General features: G+C 50.9%; 1 protein-coding gene across 1 annotated transcript in view; it reads left to right on the forward strand.

Annotated features, from left to right (window-relative positions):
- IQSEC2 (IQ motif and Sec7 domain ArfGEF 2) overlaps positions 1–20,116 on the forward strand; it is a 90,267-nt gene that overhangs the window by 58,142 nt on the left and 12,009 nt on the right. Inside the window, 7 exon segments of the mRNA XM_033201158.1 lie at positions 9,547–9,612; positions 9,614–9,825; positions 10,720–11,120; positions 14,755–15,650; positions 17,037–17,198; positions 17,677–17,799; positions 19,095–19,261. Coding sequence (XP_033057049.1) covers positions 9,547–9,612; positions 9,614–9,825; positions 10,720–11,120; positions 14,755–15,650; positions 17,037–17,198; positions 17,677–17,799; positions 19,095–19,261 — 2,027 coding nt within the window.

The following is a 20,116-nucleotide window of genomic DNA, read 5'->3' on the forward strand; positions in this document are numbered from 1 at the left end:
TCCCCCCTATGCAGCAACCCTCAATATTCCCTGCACTTGGCCAGAGGCTGGTTCTAAGACTCCCTGGAGGCTGTCAACTGGAGGGTGGAAGATGTCCTTTACGGGTTTGTAGGACTCACACTTTCCATGATGTGTCTGTGTTAGGAGCACAGCCGGAGACCCCAAAGTGGGCTCATACCCCCGACTTTTCCTCTCTGAGCCTTTGGTATTAGACAAATCTGAGTTTACCTTCTGATTCTGCCACTTACATCTGTATAACCTTGAGCAAGTTTTTTCTTCTCCTTGAGCTTTGTTTTCCTCCTGAGTACAGTGAGAATATATCTACCTCTCTGGGTTGTCATGAAGATTAGCAAGAAAGAACACAACGAGTCCAGCATGGGGGCTTGTGCACTGCTGGGCAAGTGTGCTGTGATTGGTGGTTCTTATTTTGATTAAGGCCCAAGTGAGAGTTTTCTCCTGTCTTTTCTTTCCTCCCTCCCTTCAGCATTCCTATCACATTGAACCTCTAGGTTTCCTAGAACCTCACCTCCTTCCCTCACTTATTGCTTTACTTGCTCAACTCATCTACTCATTCACTCATTCAAAGTCTCATTTATTTCTCCCCTCCCTCCCTGCCTGTCTCTCTTATTTACTCTTCCTCATTCTACCCAATAAACCATTGTTTGAGCCCTTACTGGGTACAAGACCTGACGCTAAATACTGTGAGAGATCCAAAGTAAGACAGAGGCCAGGTGTGGTGGCTCACACCTGTAATCCCAGCCCTTTGGGAGGCTGAGACAGGCGATGGCTTGAGGCCAGGAGTTTCAGACCAGCCTGGGCAACATAGTGAGACCTCATCTCTACAAAAAGATTTTTTTTAAAAGCATGACAGTGGCTATGTCCTCTGCGAGTTCTCCATCTCCCGGGGGAGATGGAGATGAGAAATCCTTTGGAAAGTAGGAAGGATGCAAAGGGTTAAAATGACTGGACAGGAATGGCTTCAGTAACGAGCACATTTTGTTCCTGGCCCAGAGAGGAAGGAGATGTCAAGGTGGTGGGGAGATGTGTGTCCAGGAGGGCTTGCTGGAGGAAGCGGTGCAAGAGTTGAGCCTTGAAGGTTGGTAAGGCTTTGAAGAGGTGGCAAGGGGTGAGAAGGCATTACAGGAGACAGGGGCCACATAGGCAAAAACCTGGGGGAGAACTCCAGGGTCATGTAGGGGAATGGTGGGTACATTACTCTGTTCACACCGCTCTCCAAGGTGTGTGAATGTAGGAGACCTGGGACTGGGGACGAGGAGACCATTCCATCCTTCCACTGAATGGAGAGAGAAGCAAGTGTGGGGGTGAGGACGGGAGTTGAACTACATACAGGGAGGAGGCGAGTCAGGGTCAGATGGTCCTCCCGACCTGTGGGCAACTGAATTGACTGAATCGGGCAGAGGGCTTGTGCTGTGGGAAGGGGGCAGGGTTTTGATCAGCCGTGAGACAAATATGTGTGCACGCATGGTCTCCATGTGCCCGGGCATCCTCACACATGTCTTTGCACGAGGCTCTGCAGGTCTCACAGTCTCGAGACTGTGCACACTGCTGCAGAGCTGAGGAAATGTGATGATGTGAGACTGGATGCGAGGTTGATTGTGTGAAGTGGTGACTTTATGTACCTGGCAGCCTTGATGTGTGTGTCTGGTGGATGTAATCACAAGGCTGGGTGTGGGTGGCTTTTAAGCATGTGAGGCTGTGGCCTTTAGGGTGACAGTTGTCAGGCAGGATGGTCACACACACACAGACACACGTGATTTCTACCTGTGGTCTTCGAGGACCCAGGGTGGCTGCTGAGTAACTGCTGTGTGCTTAGCTCTGGCATGAGCGCCATAGGTTCGAAAAGGTGAATCACACCGGGTTGCTGCCCTTGGGAAACAGGACGGGAGTGTGGGGTAGGAGACGGACACTTTAAGAGAGAACCACAAGTTAGCCAGGGAGAAAGACTGACTGTGATATATGCGTATGCACAAGACACAGGGGAGGGAGTCACTGACCCTGTCATGTTCTGCGAGGGGCAGGAGTGAGTCAGCATTGACTTCCCAGAAGGACCAACCTGCTCAGGGTACTGCAAGATGAAGATGAGCTCACCCAGACCGAACAAGTCCAGGGGTGAAGGGGAGACAGACGACATTCTGGGCAGAAGAAACAAAGGAAGAGTATGAGCATAGGCTTGGTGATGTGGATCAGCTTGCTGTAGTATAGGAATTGCAAGTAGCCTGCTGTTGCCTATGACACTGAGGAACTTACAGGGCAGGGTGAGAGGTGAGAGGTGGGGAGACAGGCCAGATTCAGAGAGGCTTCTGAAGCTAAGAGTGGGATGCTGGCCAGAAGTGAGGGGGATTCTTGTCCTGTGCAACCCTGGGCAAGTCACTTTGACTCTCTGGACCTCCGTTTGGGTCTGTGGGATTGGATAGTTCATAAAGCCTAGTCCGTCCAGTCCATCCCAGCTCTGTGCATCTTCTACCACCCTTGGCCAGCCACATCCATGAGTCATTGCTCTTGAAGTCAGGAGCTTCTTCCGTCTAAACTCAGTCCTTCCTGCTTCCTCCTGGGTTGCTTCCTCATTCACCCACTCCACAAATATTTACCCAGCATCAACCCCTTGTGTGCCACTGTGGGAAGGCACGGGGAGATGAAGAATGCAAGGACTGCACCTTGGAGGGACTGCTCAGTAGTGCCTGCAACAGACGGTGGGGTGGTGCTAAGAGCACAAGCTTTGTGTTCAGATACATTTTTGTTTGAATCTTGGCTCCACCAGTGCCGAGCTTCAAGGCTTCGGGCAGGTTTCATCATCTGTGCTGTCCCCCTCAAGAGAACAACCCAGACCTTGCAAAGTTGCTCAGCCTAGCAAAGTGACAACTCAATAAATGACAACTATTATTTTTAGGGCTGCACAGCAGCAAAGCTGGGATTCAAACCCAGGTCTGTGCGCTCCAAAGCCTGTGTATGCCCACTGCATACCCAGTCAGCTCAGCTCCTTCAAAGGCTTCTTTCTCCCCTGTCAGTTCCTGTGCCAAGCGAGGCTGGACTCAGGCTTAGAATCCCTGTGACACTGGGATTGGGCAGCAGAACTAGTTTGCCGAAGAAATATTGGAGGGAGAGGTGGCTGCAGTCCCCCTGCCTCCTCTCTCCCCTGCCACTGGGTCCAGTCTTCTGGCCCAGTCTGCTCCTTCCAGAACCCAAAGCCCCTGGCCCCATCCAGGTGCAATGACCTCCTCGTCTTGTTTTCTTGTCTCCACTTCCGGTCCGTCCCGTTCCCCCCACTGCCACCTAAGTTGTCATGGGGATAGTCCTCACCATCCCTAGCTTCCTCTTGCCCTCATCTTATGATATCCATGGCAACAGCCCCCATTCGTTTCCATGGCAACTGCATCCTGATCCCATCCCCTGCTGGCTGCCTGGTTCCGGGCAGTGCCAATAAAGGGAAGGAGGGAGAGAAGACTTCCCATTAGGAGCAGCATTCGAGGAGGGTTAGTGCCCCTGCCATGGGCAGGCCAACCCCAGATCCCTGTGGAACATCCTACACTGCTTCTCCCCATCTTAGTGCTTTGGCACACAATGTTCCCTCACTCTTCATCTCTACCAACTCCTTCCAGGCAAGACCCAGTCCACAAGCTTCCTCCCCAAGGAAGCCTTCCAGGCGGCAGAGGAACTAGCACAAGCTTTGGGGTTTGAATCCCTGTCCTTCCACTTGCTAGCTCTGAGACCTTTGGCAGTCATTTCCCCTCTTGGAGTTTTTTTCTTCATCTGCAAAATAGAAATCCTAATTCTTCCCTCACGTTTGCCATGCAGATTAAATAATGTGTGGAAAATGCCTGACACAGGGAAGGTGCGCAGTAAGTGCGAGTTTATTTTTATTCTGCTCAACCACCCCCAAACAGAAGGGATCTCTCTCCTGCACTCCCCCAGCACTTCCTCTGTTCCCCAGCCCTGATAACTTTCTGCTTTGTACTGTGGTTATTGTGTAACATAGCTTATTTCCCCCTCTGCAGAGGATGCTCTCCAATTTCCCCCACAGAATAGCCCAGCAGACAGTGCACATGGGCATGTGTGTGTGTGATCGTGTCCGTATATGTGCATGTCTGCATGTGTTTGTGTCTTTTTTCATGTGTCTGTGGATGTGTTTTTGTTTCTACGTTTGTCTGCCTTTGGATGTGTCTGTGTTATTGTACCTCTGCGTGCATGTGTGTGAGTGTGCGTGTGTGTGTGCACATGCAGATGTTTTGCTCCTGGCTGGGAAGAGTCCGGGGTGAGGGGGAGCTCCCAGACCCTTTCTGAAGTCCAGGAATCCAAAGAAGGAATTGGTTTTGCTTGACCCTGCACAGATGAGAAACTGAGGTGCAGAGAGGAAAAGTGACATGCCTGGGCTTACACAGCTGGTCAGTGGCAATCAGGACCTGAGCCTCGGCCTGCCCAGCATCTTACTCTACAACAGGCTTTCTCTCTGTCTCTGTGTGCGCATGTGTGTGTATGTGTGCGAGAGAAAGAGAAGAAGAGAGATTTTCCATGTGATCAGCATGTTCCCGAATGTTGTTCTGGGGGCTCTGACTTGAGGGATTCCACATCCCCAGTGCTGTTTCTTCAGCAGTATGTATGATATCAGAAGCAACGCCCTCAAGCACCCTCCTTTTTTTGCCAGGCTCCCTTGTGGGAGGCTGTGCTGACAGCCCGACCTCCCTGCCACTATTCCCTTTGCAACCAAAACAAGGGGTGAGCTCTCAAGGGAGGAATTGCCAAAGAGTGCAGAGCCAGGGGCAGCACGGAGCTGGGAGTGAGGAGAGGCAGCAAGATGTCATGAAAAGCCTGGCCCTGGTTTTGCTGGCAGCACGGAGCTGGGAGTGAGGAGAGGCAGCAAGATGTCATGAAAAGCCTGGGCCCTGGGTTTGAATCCTAGCTTTTTTACTTAATAACTATGGGACCTTGAGCAAGTTTATATCACCTCTCTGAGCCTCAGTGTCTTCATCTATAAAATGAGGCTAATGGTGCTTGCCTTGATAAGTTTCAAGAATTCAATGAGCTAAGTAGTGCCTTTGTCCTAGGAATTACAGGTGACAACAGGGCCCTACAGCAGCCCGAGAGGAGCGGGTGTAAGGCAGCCTGTGTGGAGCAGGCAGGCAGGCATGGAAAGGCACACCTGAGCTGAGTGTTGAAGGCTGAGCAGGAGGTAGCCAGGTTGGGGCAATGGGCAGAGAATATATGATGTGGGGGGACAAGTCAGGAGAGCCATCCATGGCCACATTGAGGAAGTTGAAGGTTATTCCATGGCTGCTGATTCCTGGAATACCCAAGTCAGATCATGTCCCTCCTCTGCTCACCTCAATCAGAGCAAACACCAAAGTCTTTATTGTAGGCTCATGCCTTTCCGATTTGGCCCCCATGACCTCTCTGATCTTATCTCCTATATCCTCTCATTCACTCTGTTCTACCTCCGGGCCTTTGCACTGGCTGTACCCTCTCTCTGGACTGCTACTGCCTTTGCCATGCAATTTACTCTCACTTCCGTCAGCACTCTGCTTATATGCCATTGCTCCAGAAAGGCCTTCCCTGAGCACCACATCTCAAACAGCACCTTTTTGCAATCTGCTTTATTTTCCTTCCTAGCACTTCACCGCTACCTGAAATGGCAGGATATATTTACTTGTTTCTTTCTTCTCTAAGCCTCCAACCTTGTGCCCCCTATAATGAGACCATTCTCTGGGTCCCAGCCACACCCATTCCCTCGCTAGAACATCACCTCCCTGAGAAAGTCCTTGTGCATTTTGCTCACTAGTATATTTCCAGCACCCAGCACTGTGCCTGGCATACAGAAGGTGCTCAGTTGTTGTTTGATGAGTGAGTTATCTGGCACTGTGGAAGGGTTTTAGTGAGAGAATGAAATAGTTAGGTTAGTATGGTTTGTTTTTGTTTTTGTTTTTGTTTTTGAGACAGGGTTTCACTCTGTTGCCCAGGCTGGAGTGCAGTGGCACCATCACGGCTTACTGCAGCCTTGACCTCCTGGCTCAAGCGATTTTTCTGCCTCAGCCTCCCTAGTAGCTAGGACCAAAGGCATGCGCCACCATGCCTGGCTAATTTTTTATTTTTATTTTATTTTTTTGAGATGGAGTCTCTCTCTGTCACTCAGGCTGGAGTGCAGTGGTACAATCTTGCCTCACTGCAACCTCCACCTCCCGGGTTCAAGCGATTCTCGTGCCTCAGCCTCCCGAGTAGCTGGGAATACAGGGGCCTGCCACCACACCCGAATAATTTTTTTGTATTTTTGGTAGAGACGAGGTTTTGCCATGTTGCCCAGGCTGGTCTTCAACTCCTGGCCTTAAGTGATCCTTCCATGTCAGCTTCTGGAGTAGCTGGGATTACAAGTATGAGCCACTGTGCTCAACTAGATTTGTACTTTTTTTTTTTTGGAGACAGTCTCACTCTATCTCCCAGGCTGGAGTGCAGTGGTGCGATGTCAGCTCACTGTAACCTTCGTCTCCTGGGTTCAAGTGATTCTCCTGCCTCAGCCTCCCAAGTAGCTGGGACTACAGGCCCACCATGCTCAGTTAATTTTTGTAGTTTTAGTAGAGATGTGGTTTCATCATGTTGGCCAGGCTGGTCTTGAACTCCTGACCTCAGGTGATCCACGTGCCTTGGCCTCCCAAAGTGCTGGGATTACAGCCATGAGCCATGGTGCCTGGCCTAAATTTGTACTTTTGGTTGTTGTTGGGTTTTTTTTATTTGTTTGTTTTTTGTTTGTTTGTTTGCTTGTTTGTTTTTTTAAGACAGAGTCTCGCTCTGTCTCCCAGGCTGGAGTGCAGTGGCGCAATCTTGGCTCACTGCAACCTCTGCCTCCTGATTCAAGCGATTCTCCTGCCTCAGCAGGAGATTACAGGCGCCCACCACCACGCCCGGCTAATTTTTGCATTTTCAGTAGAGACGGTTTTCGCCATGTTGCCCAGGTTGGTTTTGAACTCCTGGCCTCATGCTCGCCTCAGCCTCCCAAAGTGCTGGGATTATAGGAGTGAGCCACGACGCCCGGCCCAGATTTGTACTTTTGAAAGCTCTCACTGGCCACAGGGTGAAGAACGGGTTGGAAGAGGAGATTGGAGGCTGTGGTAAAAGTTCAGGAGAGAGTATTTCTTAGAGCAGCCTCCTGAGCACATTCATTGACTCCCTCTGGACGGCAGTTTTTATTGATCACCTACTGTGTTCCAGGCCGTGTGCTCTGTGTTAGCTGGGAGATTATCAAACTCTCTTCCTGAGCTGGGATTCTGGGAGTCATGAACACAAATAGCTGTCACGCTTTGCCAAAGCTAACCTGTGCCATAAAAAGCAGGACAGACATGTGCTGTGTGTGGGAGCTCTGAACAGGATCAGCAATAATTTCTGGCTGGAGGCGGGATTCAGGAGGGCTTCTTAGTGGTGGCATATGACCTGAACTTGACGGAACTAGGATGTGGGGGAATTTCTCAGATTGCAGATGGCGGAGACGATGGGGATTGCATTTCAAGTGGTAGGTACTGTATGAGCAGTTTTGGAGATAGAAAGCATGGAGCATTTGGGAAAAGCCGGATTTGGGCCAGGCTGGAATGACAGGTGGATGGAGTAGGGGGCTGGCAGCCAACCCTGAAGTATGGCTTAATGTTTAAGAGTGTGGGCTCTGGAGTCAGACTGCCTGGATTTGAATCCTGGCTCTATCATTAGTAGCTGTGTGACCATAGATATGTTACTTAACCTCTCTGGGCCTCAGGTTCTTTACGTGTAAAATGAAGATAAATTACAGTACTTATTTCATATGGTTGTCTTGAAGAGTAAACAGGTTATTCAGTGTGACGTGGTAACAATTGTACCTAAATGTACTAAATGGTCTATAAATATTAGCTGTTGTATCTTGGAGAAGCCTCAAATGTCAGAATAAGGGACTTGGGCTATCTCTTCTGAGCAGTGGAAGTTATAGATGATGGTTCATGCATACAGGAGACAGTTGATCAAAACTGGGCTTGAGCGGTGTGCTGGGAGGGGAGGTTTGAGAGATTAGTGGGCATGATCCTGCAGTCCTGGCAGGGAGGAGAGGAACATCTTGGATGCCGGGGGTGGGCTGAGCTGGGGCTGAACCCTGGAGCGGGGGTGATGTCAGGGCCACCGTCCCAGGCTCCGGAGGGACGAGAATTTGGGGTGGAGGGTGAGCAATGGGTGGGAGCTCCCCCTAGGGCGAGCCGAGCTCCACAGTGCTGCAGCCCGGGACCGGGCCTCGTGGGCACAGCCTTCACGCCACATCCAGCCCCCAGTGCAAAGCGCTCTGCTGCAAAGCTGGCAGGCCTGTTGCAGCTAAGCTCCTGCACTGGTAGGGTACCCCCCAGTACCCACCCCAGCCTATTTCTGCCCTTTGCCTTCCCCTCTGCCAAATAGGGGCTGGGGGTACCCCTTTGCCTGTTTACCAGCCAAGAGCCTCCAACCTTGTGCTCCCCATGATGAAACCATTCCTGGGTCCCAGCCACACCTATTCCCCCCACAGCCTCCTCCATGCCTCACCTTCGTGTTCCTTCCCGCCCGACTCCTTCCCTGTCTTCCCCACCTCTGTAGCTCTTCACCATGCAGGCTCGGCTCAAGGCCCCTGGGCTCTGTCGCCACCTGGGTTCCCTGGCAGCCTGGTTGCCATGGCACCATGGGAGCAGTTCTGGTGGAGCAACAGCTCTGGGAAACCAGGGCGGGCAATCCCAGGGCCCAGCTCCTGCCACGCGTGGAGACCCCCCTGCCCCCTTCCCCCAGCTGAGCAAAGGAGGCCATGAGGAGAAAAAGGAAGCTGCCCCGCAGGGCTGCTCTTTACCTGTGAGGATGCTGGATGGGAGGCGCCTCCCACTGTCGCTGCTCGCCCTGCCCTGCTGCTGGCCCTGCCCTCGCAGCCAGGGAACCCTGGGAACTGGCTTGGCCTGGCCTGGAGTTCAAGCACCAGGGGCAGGGGCCAGGCTGCAGGGGGCAGGGCTGGGCAGGTGAGGGGAGAGTCTGGGTGGGCAGGGTGCAGGGGTGGGCCTCACACAACTGGGACAGGGCTGGGAGGGAGTGGCGCTTCGAAGGAGCTAATCTGGGGTGGTGCTGGGACTCGGACTGGGAGGGAAATCACAGTGCACTGTGTTGGGGACAAGGCCAGGAGGGGATGGAGCTGTAAGGGGAAGAGGTCTGTGGGAAGGGGTGGAGCTGTGAGGGGACAGAAAAAAGGGCATGAAGAGACAAGACTGGGAGGAGAGTGGTCTCGGGGAGAAGGCTGTGAGGGGTGAGGAGGACAGGACCAAAGAGATCCTTGAGGAAAGGAGTCTAAGAGGATCTTGCTGTGAAGGCAAGGGGGCTGGAAGGGAAGGGACTTGGGTGGGAGTGGGGAGACAGTCCAAGAGCTAGGACTCACCGTGGCCTGTAAGTGTTGGGTCCCTGTATCTGTGAGGAAGCTGGGGTGGATGGGATGGGGGGCAGGGATCAGGCTCACCCACTCTCAGTCTGGCCAGTAGGCCCCTCTCCTGTCCCAACATCCTGGCTCATCTTATCTCATCCCCACAGTGTGGAGGGTGATGCCCCAGGCAGTGACCTGAGCACAGCGGTTGATAGTCCTGGGAGCCAACCCCCTACCGGCTGAGCCAGCGCCCCCCTCCAGCAGCCACATGGGGGGCCCCCCTGCTGGAGTGGGCCTTCCCTGGGCTCAGCGGGCACGCCTCCAGCCAGCCAGTGTCGCCCTGAGGAAGCAGGAGGAGGAGGAGATAAAGCGCTCCAAGGCCCTATCGGACAGCTATGAACTCTCCACAGACCTGCAGGACAAGAAGGTGCAGCAGAGGCAGTCTGGTTGGGAATGGGAGTCGGGATGCAAGAGAGCGCCAGGGGAGGGTTTGGGATGTGGCTCTTAGGGGTGGTATCAGGGAGGGATAATGAGGCTGGAATTGGAGAAGACTGGCCCAGGACCCTTCACCCCACTGGGGATGCACTCATTCACCACCCATCCACTGAGGCTTGTATTCACTCAAGAAACACTTACTGAGTTCCCTGCCCAGGTCTTGGAGATGTAAAGATGAATGAGTCCTGGATCTGGTCCCCAAAAAACTCAGTCTAACGGGAAGCACACATTATCAGTTGACCTTTTCAGAAGAGTGCCATACAATAGATTATTTAGCTAAAAAAAAGGTGGAGGGAAAACAAAATACTACATATAGGAAAAACTGGAAGGACATATATGAAAACACATACCCTAAACCAAAGGACATATTCTAGTTAGGTGTTTGGAATGAAGGAAATTCCTTCCTTCCTTCCTTCCTTTATCCCTCCCTCCCTCCCTCCTTCCCTCCTTCCCTTTCCTCCTCCCTCCTCCCCTTCCTTCCTTCTCTTCCTTTCTTTCTCTCTCTCTCTTTCTCCTTTCTCATTCTCTCTCTTCTCCTTTCTTTCCTTCTTGCTCTCCATGTATTTTTACCTTGCTTTTCTTTTATCGGCTTCTCTGTTTGTTTCCTGTTTTCAAATAATCAATATGTTCTTCTTGCAAATAAGAAAACAAAACATAATCCAATCCCATTTGACCAGTGTTATCTGAAATTCAAGTGAGGAGACAACACTGAGCACCTAGCCTGGCGCTTTTTGTGGCTGTAAGCAGTCAGCCGTGACTCCAGTGGGGGTGGTGTGGTTGAGTGCCTAGGGAGATGAGGCTGCCATGACTTTCTGACTTTGTTCCCCTCGACCCTTCTCTGCCAGGTGGAATGCTGGAGAGGAAGTATGGGGGCTCCTTCCTGAGCCGCAGAGCTGCCAGGACCATCCAGACAGCCTTCCGCCAGTACCGCATGAACAAGAACTTTGAGCGGCTACGCAGCTCAGCCTCAGAGAGCCGCATGTCCCGCCGCATCATCCTTTCCAACATGCGTATGCAATTCTCCTTTGAGGAGTATGAGAAGGCACAGAACCCCGCGTACTTCGAGGGCAAGCCTGCCTCGCTGGACGAGGGTGCCATGGCTGGTGCCCGGAGCCACCGGCTTGAACGGGGGCTCCCATATGGGGGCTCCTGTGGTGGGGGCATCGATGGTGGTGGAAGCTCCGTCACCACATCTGGAGAGTTTTCTAATGACATCACAGAACTAGAGGACTCCTTCTCCAAACAGGTCAGGATCCCTGAAAAGGGCCTTTCTTCTCCATCCCCATGCTCTGGCTACTCCTGCTACTTTTTACCTAGATTGCAAACTGAAAGAAGTTGCGTGACAGGCGTTTAGTAACAGCAAATAGCTACCATTTGAGTTGGGACTGTGAGAATAATGAGAAAGAACTGGCAAGATAGAAATTACTTTTTTTGAGACAGAGTTTCACTCTTGACACCCAGACTGGAGTGTAATGGCACGATCCTGGCTCACTGTAACCTCCGCCTCCTGGGTTCAAGTGATTCTCCTGCCTCACTCTCTGGAGTAGCTGGGATTGCAGGCATGTGCCACCACGCCCAGCTAATTTTGTATTTTTAGTAGAGACAGGGTTTCACCATGTTGGCCAGGCTGGTCTCAAACTCGTGACCTCAGGTGTTCCACCTGCCTTGACCTCCCAAAGTGCTGAGATTACAGGCGTGAGTCACTGCGCCCGGCCAGAAATTACATTGTTAAAACAAGCAAGTTACAAATATGAGTGTTCCATGCTGTTCCCTTCTTGTGGGAAAAATATATATGGGTGTATAGAACAAATAAAAAAAAGTTCTCACTACTTGGAACTTGATCTACTATAAAATAAAGCTTAACTCACAGGTAATGAGCTCCTACTGTGTGCCAGTGCTGTGTATGCCTCACACCAGACCTGTGAGACAGGGATTATTATTCCCATTTAATAGAGGAGGAGACTGAGGAATTGGTCCTTGTCCTCAAGGATCCCAGTGCAGTAGGAAATGGCAGACATGTGTGCATTACTGTCTCCTGAAGTAGAGTGTGCTCTGAGCCATGAGAAAGGCTGTAGTATAATGTATAGTACCTTGGGAACCCAGAGGAAGGGGAGGAAACTTTCTTCTGGAGAACCACAGAAAACCTACTTGAGAAAACAGCATTGGAGCTGGGCCTTGCCAGACAGAAAAGATTTAGCAAGTTAGAAATACTTGGAAGGGTGTTGCTTACATAGGCATTGCATCAGCAAAAGCCTGGAGGGGTGGGATTGTAACGCAGTAAAGGTAGTGGGAGATCGTTCTAGGGTTGGGGTGTGTCAACATACTTGCCCAGGTGTGAATCCCAGTTCTGCCATTTCCCAACTGTGTGGCCTTGGCAAACTGTTTAACCACACTGAAACATGATCAATAAAATGGAGAGAAAATAAAATGGAGAGAAAACCCTTTTAGAGTTGTTTGGAAGACTCAGTGCAACTATACAGGTAATATATATGAAAACGCCTAGTACATAGTAGCTGCTAAGTACATGTTAGTTTTCTTCCTAAAACTAAGAAGGTACTTGGTAGAGATTGTTGAATGAATGGATGAAGCTTTATAAGAGAAAAAGTCACTCTGCTCTATCCTCTATGATCTGGCCTTGCCATCAGCCTGGGCATGCCTCCTTGGACCTGGTGAAGAGGTGGAGGGAAGGACAGGAATATTGAAGGGAAGATCTATATTATTCATCTGTTCATTCATACCACAAAGATTTAATTGAACATCACTTCTGTGTCAAGCAATGTGTTGAGCTGAGCTAGAAAGAGAAACCAGGCCTGGATCCATCCCTCAAGGGAGGAATGGGGAATAGGAGATCAGTCTGGGAACCAGGTCTGGTCCCAGCTCTGAGTGCTATTGAAGTCTGATGGGGAAGTATATCCGTTATTTGTTAGCTGTGTAACAAATTACCCCCAAATTGGTAGCTTAAAACTGACCCAAGGCCGGGCGCGGTGGCTCAAGCCTGTAATCCCAGCACTTTGGGAGGCCGAGACGGGCGGATCACGAGGTCAGGAGATCGAGACCATCCTGGCTAACACGGTGAAACCCCGTCTCTACTAAAAAAATACAAAAAATTAGCCGGGCGAGATGGCGGGCGCCTGTAGTCCCAGCTACTCGGAGGCTGAAGCGAGAGAATGGCGTAAACCCGGGAGGCGGAGCTTGCAGTGAGCTGAGATCCGGCCACTGCACTCCAGCCTGGGCAACAGAGCGAGACTCCGTCTCAAAAAAAAAAAAAAAAAAAAACTGACCCAAGAGACTGAGCCTAAACAATAAACATTATTATCTCATACAGTTTCTGGGGGCCAGGAAGCTGGGAGTGGCATGGCTGAGTGGTTCTGGTTCAGGGCCTTTCATGAGGTCGCAGTCAAGCTGTAGGGAGAGCCTGCAATATCTGAAGACTAGACTGGAGCTGGCAGTCTGCTTTCAAGCTCACTCACTTGGCTGTTGGCAGGAGGATTCAATGCCTCACCCTGTGGGCCTCTCTATAGGACTGTTCGTGATGGGCTTTCCCCAGGTTGGGGGGTCTGAGAGAAAGAGTACAAGTGACAAGCGACCAAGAGTACTCAAGATGGAAGCTGCAGTCATTTAAATTTTTTTTTAAATTTTGTAAATTAAAAAAAATTTTTTTGCAGTCTTTTTTTAAAATTTAAATAATTTTTTTTTGGCCGGGCATAGTAGCTCACACCTGTAATCTCAGCACTTCGGGAGGCCAAGGCAGGCGGATCGCCTGAGGTCAGGAGTTTGAGACCAGCCTGTCCATCATGGCGAAATCTCGTCTCTACTAAAAATACAAAAATTAGCCAAACGTGGTGGTGCGCGCCTGTAATCCCTGCTACTGGGGAAGCTGAGGGAGGAGAATCGCTTGAACCTGGGAGTTGGAGGTTGCAGTGAGCTGAGATCATGCCACTGCACTCCACCCTGGGTGAGAGCGAGACTCTGTCTCAAAAAAACAAATAAAAATTTTAGAGACAAGATCTCGCTCTGTTGCCAGGCTGGAGTGCAGTGGCATGATCATAGCTCACTGCAGTCTCAAACTCCTGGGCTCAAGTGATCCTCCTGCCTCACTCTCCTGAGTAACTGGGACTACAGGTGTGTGCCACCACACCCAGCTAATGTTTTTATTTTTTGTAGAGATAGAGTCTTGCCATGTTGCCCAGGCTTTTCTTGAACTCCTGGGCTCAAGGGATCCTCCCATCTTGGCCTCCCAAAGTGCTGGGATTACAGGCATGAGCCACCATGCCCAGCCTCTGCAGTCTTTTAAAACCTAATTTCAGAAGTGACATACATTCACTTCTGCCATATGCTGTTTGTCACACAGACTAACTCTGGTACAATGTGGTACCCTAAGGTGTGAATACCAGGAGGCAGGGATCATAAGCGGTCAGTTTAGGTCTGGATACCACAGGGAAAGAGCATTACCAGCTGTGGTCCAGACGCTCAAGGTCAAATGTTATGGATTTCCTAAGAGAATTCCCACAGAGGAAGCTGGGATTTTGGTTTACCCTGGGGGATGGCAGAGGCAGAATGTGGCTTGAATCAGGGAGGAGGTAACATTTGGCTTGAGTCTAAATGGACACAAAGGAGGTATTGGGGTGTGAGCTGAGTGGGGGAACTCATGGGCATTAGTCCCAGCTCCTGTGAGTTCACAATGGTTCCCTGGGAGTCATTTTATAGACCACAGAGAGCTTGTCAGGGCTGGGGGAGGGGAATCCACCCTCCTTGCTGACCTACCAGGAAGACTCCCTCTTTTCCCTTACCCACCCCCTCATTCCCACCTTCCACCATTCTTCCCTTTATCTTTCTTTCTTTTCTCTCCCTTTCCCTCCTCTCCTCCCCCGCCTGCACAGGTAAAGTCTCTGGCTGAATCCATCGACGAAGCCCTGAACTGCCACCCGTCAGGGCCCATGTCTGAGGAGCCAGGGTCAGCCCAGCTGGAGAAGCGGGAGTCAAAGGAACAGCAAGAGGACAGCTCGGCCACATCCTTCAGTGACCTTCCCCTCTACCTGGATGACACAGTTCCCCAACAATCCCCTGAGCGACTGCCCAGCACAGAACCCCCACCCCAGGGCCGGCCCGAGTTCTGGGCGCCAGCCCCTCTCCCGCCAGTTCCTCCACCAGTGCCATCAGGAACCCGGGAAGACGGTAGCCGTGAGGAAGGCACTCGCAGGGGTCCCGGGTGCTTGGAGTGCCGGGATTTCCGGCTGCGGGCCGCCCACCTTCCCCTGCTTACCATTGAGCCTCCTAGTGACAGCTCCGTGGACCTGAGTGACCGCTCAGATCGCGGCTCTGTCCACCGCCAGCTGGTGTATGAGGCTGATGGCTGCAGCCCCCATGGGACCCTGAAGCACAAGGGGCCACCAGGCAGGGCCCCGATCCCACACCGCCACTACCCAGCCCCTGAGGGCCCAGCCCCAGCCCCACCAGGGCCCCTGCCACCAGCCCCCAACAGTGGCACTGGGCCCAGTGGCGTGGCTGGGGGTCGGAGGTTGGGGAAGTGCGAGGCAGCAGGCGAGAACTCTGATGGTGGAGATAATGAGAGCCTCGAGAGCTCCAGCAATTCCAATGAGACCATCAACTGCAGCTCTGGCTCCTCTTCTCGGGACAGTCTAAGGGAGCCTCCGGCCACCGGCCTGTGCAAGCAGACTTACCAGCGGGAGACAAGGCACAGCTGGGACTCGCCAGCTTTCAACAATGATGTGGTCCAGAGGCGGCACTACCGAATTGGCCTCAACCTTTTCAACAAGTGCGTGCTCCCCCTTCTAGCCTGCTCGCCCTTTCCTACCCTGCCACGGGTACTTGAGTTCCTGGGACAGAACTCCACGCAGTGATCCCGGTTCTGCCATCCTTTCATTTTGTGGAACGGTATTTCTCCCCAGACATTCAGGGAAGAGGATTGGCAACAGGGTGGAAGAGTAGAGAGTCCCTTAACACACCTGGGCAGTCCTAGTACTGTCTCTGGCTGACTGTGCGATCTTGGGTGAGATGACCCCACTAAATGGATTCTGAACCTAGTCCTCCCCACCTTCCCTTTTTAGAGGGGAGGTGATATGATGTAGAGCCCCAGCCTGGGAAACAGGAGATCTGGCTCCCGAGTGGGCCTTTGGCCAGACTTGCTGCATAGCCCTGGGCAAGGTGCATTCCTCCCCTGGGCTTCTATTTTCCACCTACCACTAGCAGAATGTGTATGTGAGACATGTTGGGGGCAGGGTGGTGTGCTGGACCCTTCAGTGACTGTGACTAAGCTCTTTCTAGGTGGCTGGTCTTCTGCCAGGTGTTTAGGAGTGAGGTGGGAGTGTGACATTTGATTAGAAAATAATTGGAAAACATTAGATGTAATTAGAAAACATTAAATGTAATGTAAGCCATTACTTGAATGCCTTACATCTTTATAGCTTATTAAACACTGCCACCTATATTTAATTCTTACAATAACTCAGCAAGGCAGGCAGTAGTGTTCCTGTTTTGTAGATAAGGAACCAAGGCTTGGAGAAGTAAAAGGAATTGTCCAAAGTCATACAACGGGGAAGTGATGGATCCGAGACTCCTATGGCACCAGTCCCTTCTAAATTTTAACCTTGTGGGGTCCTAAGGTTCTGGGGTTCTGAGTATGGGATAACTGTGACCCAGATTTTGGCCCAGCTCCCTGGAAATCTAGGGAGCACCTTGTCTATAGAATACTCAGAGGAAGTTGGTGAGACCTGCCTGCGTGGGATGTGGGATATGGAACAAAGTAACCTCTTCACTTCTTCCCTACTCTGAGGGTCTGTGACTCACAGAGAAGGTGCTCAACCCTGCTCCTCGGTTCTTGCTGGGAATGTCAAAGCTCCTGGCGTAGAGCGGCTCTCATTAGATACTGATTTTCTTTCAATTGTGGTGTAGGTCCAGTGAAGGGGGATGTTGGTTGAAGATACCTTGGGATTTGAAGCTCCTCGAAATGGGCAAGTGGCTTCTTCTCTCTGGGCCTCAGTTTTCTCATTTGCACCATGATGGGATTGGATCAAATTATGTATTTGACTTTGTTGGTCCTCTGAGGCCGGACTTAGTTGGGCCCAAAATGAGTTCAACAAATGAGACAGAGAGCACAGTTCCACGAGGACAGTCATCTCATCTACCTCCCCTCTTTCTGCAGGAAGCCAGAGAAAGGTATCCAGTATCTGATCGAGCGGGGCTTCCTGTCAGACACACCGGTGGGAGTGGCTCACTTCATCCTGGAGCGGAAAGGCCTCAGCCGGCAGATGATAGGGGAATTCCTAGGGAACCGGCAGAAGCAGTTCAACAGAGACGTGTTGGAGTGAGGACCCCAGGATGGGGCAGGCTGGGCCAGGGATTCCTGGAAAAGGACAGCAAGAGGGAGGAAGGGGGCAGCCTGTCCCTTTAGCTCAGATAAGCTTTTCAAAACAGGATGAATAGACCTTCCTGCCCCCTTACCTTCTGCCCCAAGGGGTCTGATCTTGTTTGGCTCTATTCCTAAAGTCTTCTGTGTGGCCCTGGGCAAGACGTGCTCATCCTGTGGCCTGTTTTGGGCCTCAGTTTTCCCGTCTCTGGAGTGGCTCGATGGAAAGGGCCTTTAGTGACCACATGCCTTGCCTCAGTTTTCTGAGATGGATTTGATTTCAAACATTCTGTCCTCATGTGTACTTGCTCGGGCCACGGGTCCTGAATTTGGGAGTGTATCAGTGGGGGTGTTGGTCCATTTGAGCAGGTCCAGGTGGGTCAGAGGTTTTCTGCAGAGGAATTGAAAGCACCACACCCCCTTCTTTGCTCCTTAGCTGTGTGGTGGATGAGATGGACTTCTCCTCCATGGATCTGGATGACGCACTCCGGAAGTTCCAGTCCCATATCCGGGTTCAGGGTGAGGCCCAGAAAGTGGAGCGACTCATCGAAGCCTTCAGGTGTGCCTGTCTCCCACTTGTGAAGCTGCCCCTCCCTCCTGTGGGCATCAATGTAGTATGTGTTTACAAGTCACTTCTCTGAGCCTCATACTTTCTTCACCATAAAACAGAAATGATAAATCCTATCTTGCAAGGCAATTGTGAGGATCAGAGGTAGTGCATGTAAAGTATCTAGCTCAGCCTCTGGGACATGGGCATTCAATAAGTGACAACAACATCAGCAATAACAGCTAACATTCACGGAGCACTTACTAGGTATCAGGTGCTGAGCTGAGCACTTTACACGATTATTTCACCGAATAATCACAACCACCCCATAAAGTAGGCACTTCTATTATTATTCCCATTTTACAGAGGAGAAATCAGAAGTTTAGAGAGGTTAAGTAACTTGCCCAGGGTCATACAGTGAATAAGTGGTAGAACCAGGATTTGAACTTGTGTGTGTCTAAGTCCATGATCCATCCATGCCCTTAACCATTTTACTCTACTATAAATGCTTTAGAGATCAGGTAGGCCGGAGTCTAAATCCTGGCTCTGCCACTTAGGGTATTTAGAAGAGAAACAGGAGTTGCTGAGAACTTGTTTCCCACAATGGGGGAAGGATTGCTTTGCAGTTAGAAATATCTGGGTTTATCATTCTCAGCAAACTATCACAAGAACAGAAAACCAAACACCACATGTTCTCACTCATAGGTGGGAACTGAACAATGAGATCACTTGGACTCGGGAAGGGGAACATCACACACTGGGGCCTATCATGGGGAGGGGGGAGGGGGGAGGGATTGCATTGGGAGTTATACCTGATGTAAATGACGAGTTGATGGGTGCAGCACACCAACATGGCACAAGTATACATATGTAACAAACCTGCACGTTATGCACATGTACCCTAGAACTTAAAGTATAATAATAATTAAAAAAAAAGAAAAAAAAAGAGAAATATCTGGGTTTTCATCCCGGCTTCACCATTTACCAGCTCTGTTATCTTGGGCAAGTTACCTTGTCACTTTGAGTCTCAGTCGCTTCATCTTTAAAATGGGACTGCCAGTAGCTACCTTGCAGGATTATGATAGGATTACATGAAACAATGTACATAAATCCCCTAGAAGAGCTCTGTAAAAGGTAGCGATTGTAATTTTTACATGCTGGTCTAGGGGAAGCTCTGAAGAGGACAGACCCAGAGATCAAGAAAGTATTTCTTGCAGGAAAGGGTTGCTGGTGTCAGACTGGGTGGGTGGTGGGTAGGCAGAGATGGCTGCTTCCTGAGTCTGGCTTTGACCCCTCCTGCCCTGCAGCCAGCGGTACTGTGTCTGTAACCCAGCCCTCGTGCGCCAGTTCCGGAACCCAGACACCATCTTCATCCTTGCTTTTGCCATCATCCTCCTCAATACCGACATGTACAGTCCCAGCGTCAAGGCTGAACGAAAGATGAAACTAGATGACTTCATCAAGAACCTGAGAGGTGACTTCCTTATCAGCCTTCCTGCCCTTCACCTGGGAAGGGAAAGTGGGGGTTAAGGTGGGGAAGGATGCAGGAGATCCCATCTGTTCCTTGGAAATTATTTGTGATGCTGTCACTTTCTGGCCTAGCTGGATGTTCCCAGGATATTCACTTATTAATTCACTCAAATCGTCATTTGCCCATTGTACTGAGCTTCTACTGTGCACCAGGTTTCTGGGTCCTGGGGTTCAAGCAGTGAACATGATAGATTAAAGTCCTGACTCTTACAAGGCTTTATTCTGATTCATCATTCAGTCATTCACTTCTCCTTTCCTCACTCCCTCTTTCCCTCTCTTATTTATGCCCATGAGGACTCATTTAATTATTTTGCGTACCTTTTCCTCTATTCATGCATTCATTTATCACTCGACCAAACAACCAGCCAGCCAGTCAACACTTAGCACTTAGTGTGTGCCAAGCCCCACGATGGGTGCCAAGGACAATGGAGAGGAATCTGCCATACTCCCTGTTCTGAGAGAGCTCCCCGTGTGTGGGAGAGGCTGACTTGTAGCACCCAGATAACTAACATAAGACAGAAAGTGAACAGTGACATCAGAGAGGCCAAAAGTGCAGTCAGAGCTCAAAGGAGGAAGAGCCCACCTCTAGCTAGCTTCCCGGAGGAGGCAGTATTTTTATTTTAAGGTGGGTCTTGAAGGCATGGAGAAGGTGACACAATAGAGATAGAGGAGGGCTTACCTACCAGTGAGAATACCAAAGACGCAGAGGCAGGAACATTTATTTTCTTTAGGGAACAACTGAGGGCTGGGTACGGTGGCTCACGCCTGTAATCCCAGCACTTTGTGAGGCCGAGGCAGG

The sequence above is a fragment of the Trachypithecus francoisi genome, unplaced genomic scaffold (assembly GCF_009764315.1).
Source record: "Trachypithecus francoisi isolate TF-2019V2 unplaced genomic scaffold, Tfra_2.0 Lachesis_group6, whole genome shotgun sequence".
Taxonomy (NCBI): domain Eukaryota; kingdom Metazoa; phylum Chordata; class Mammalia; order Primates; family Cercopithecidae; genus Trachypithecus; species Trachypithecus francoisi.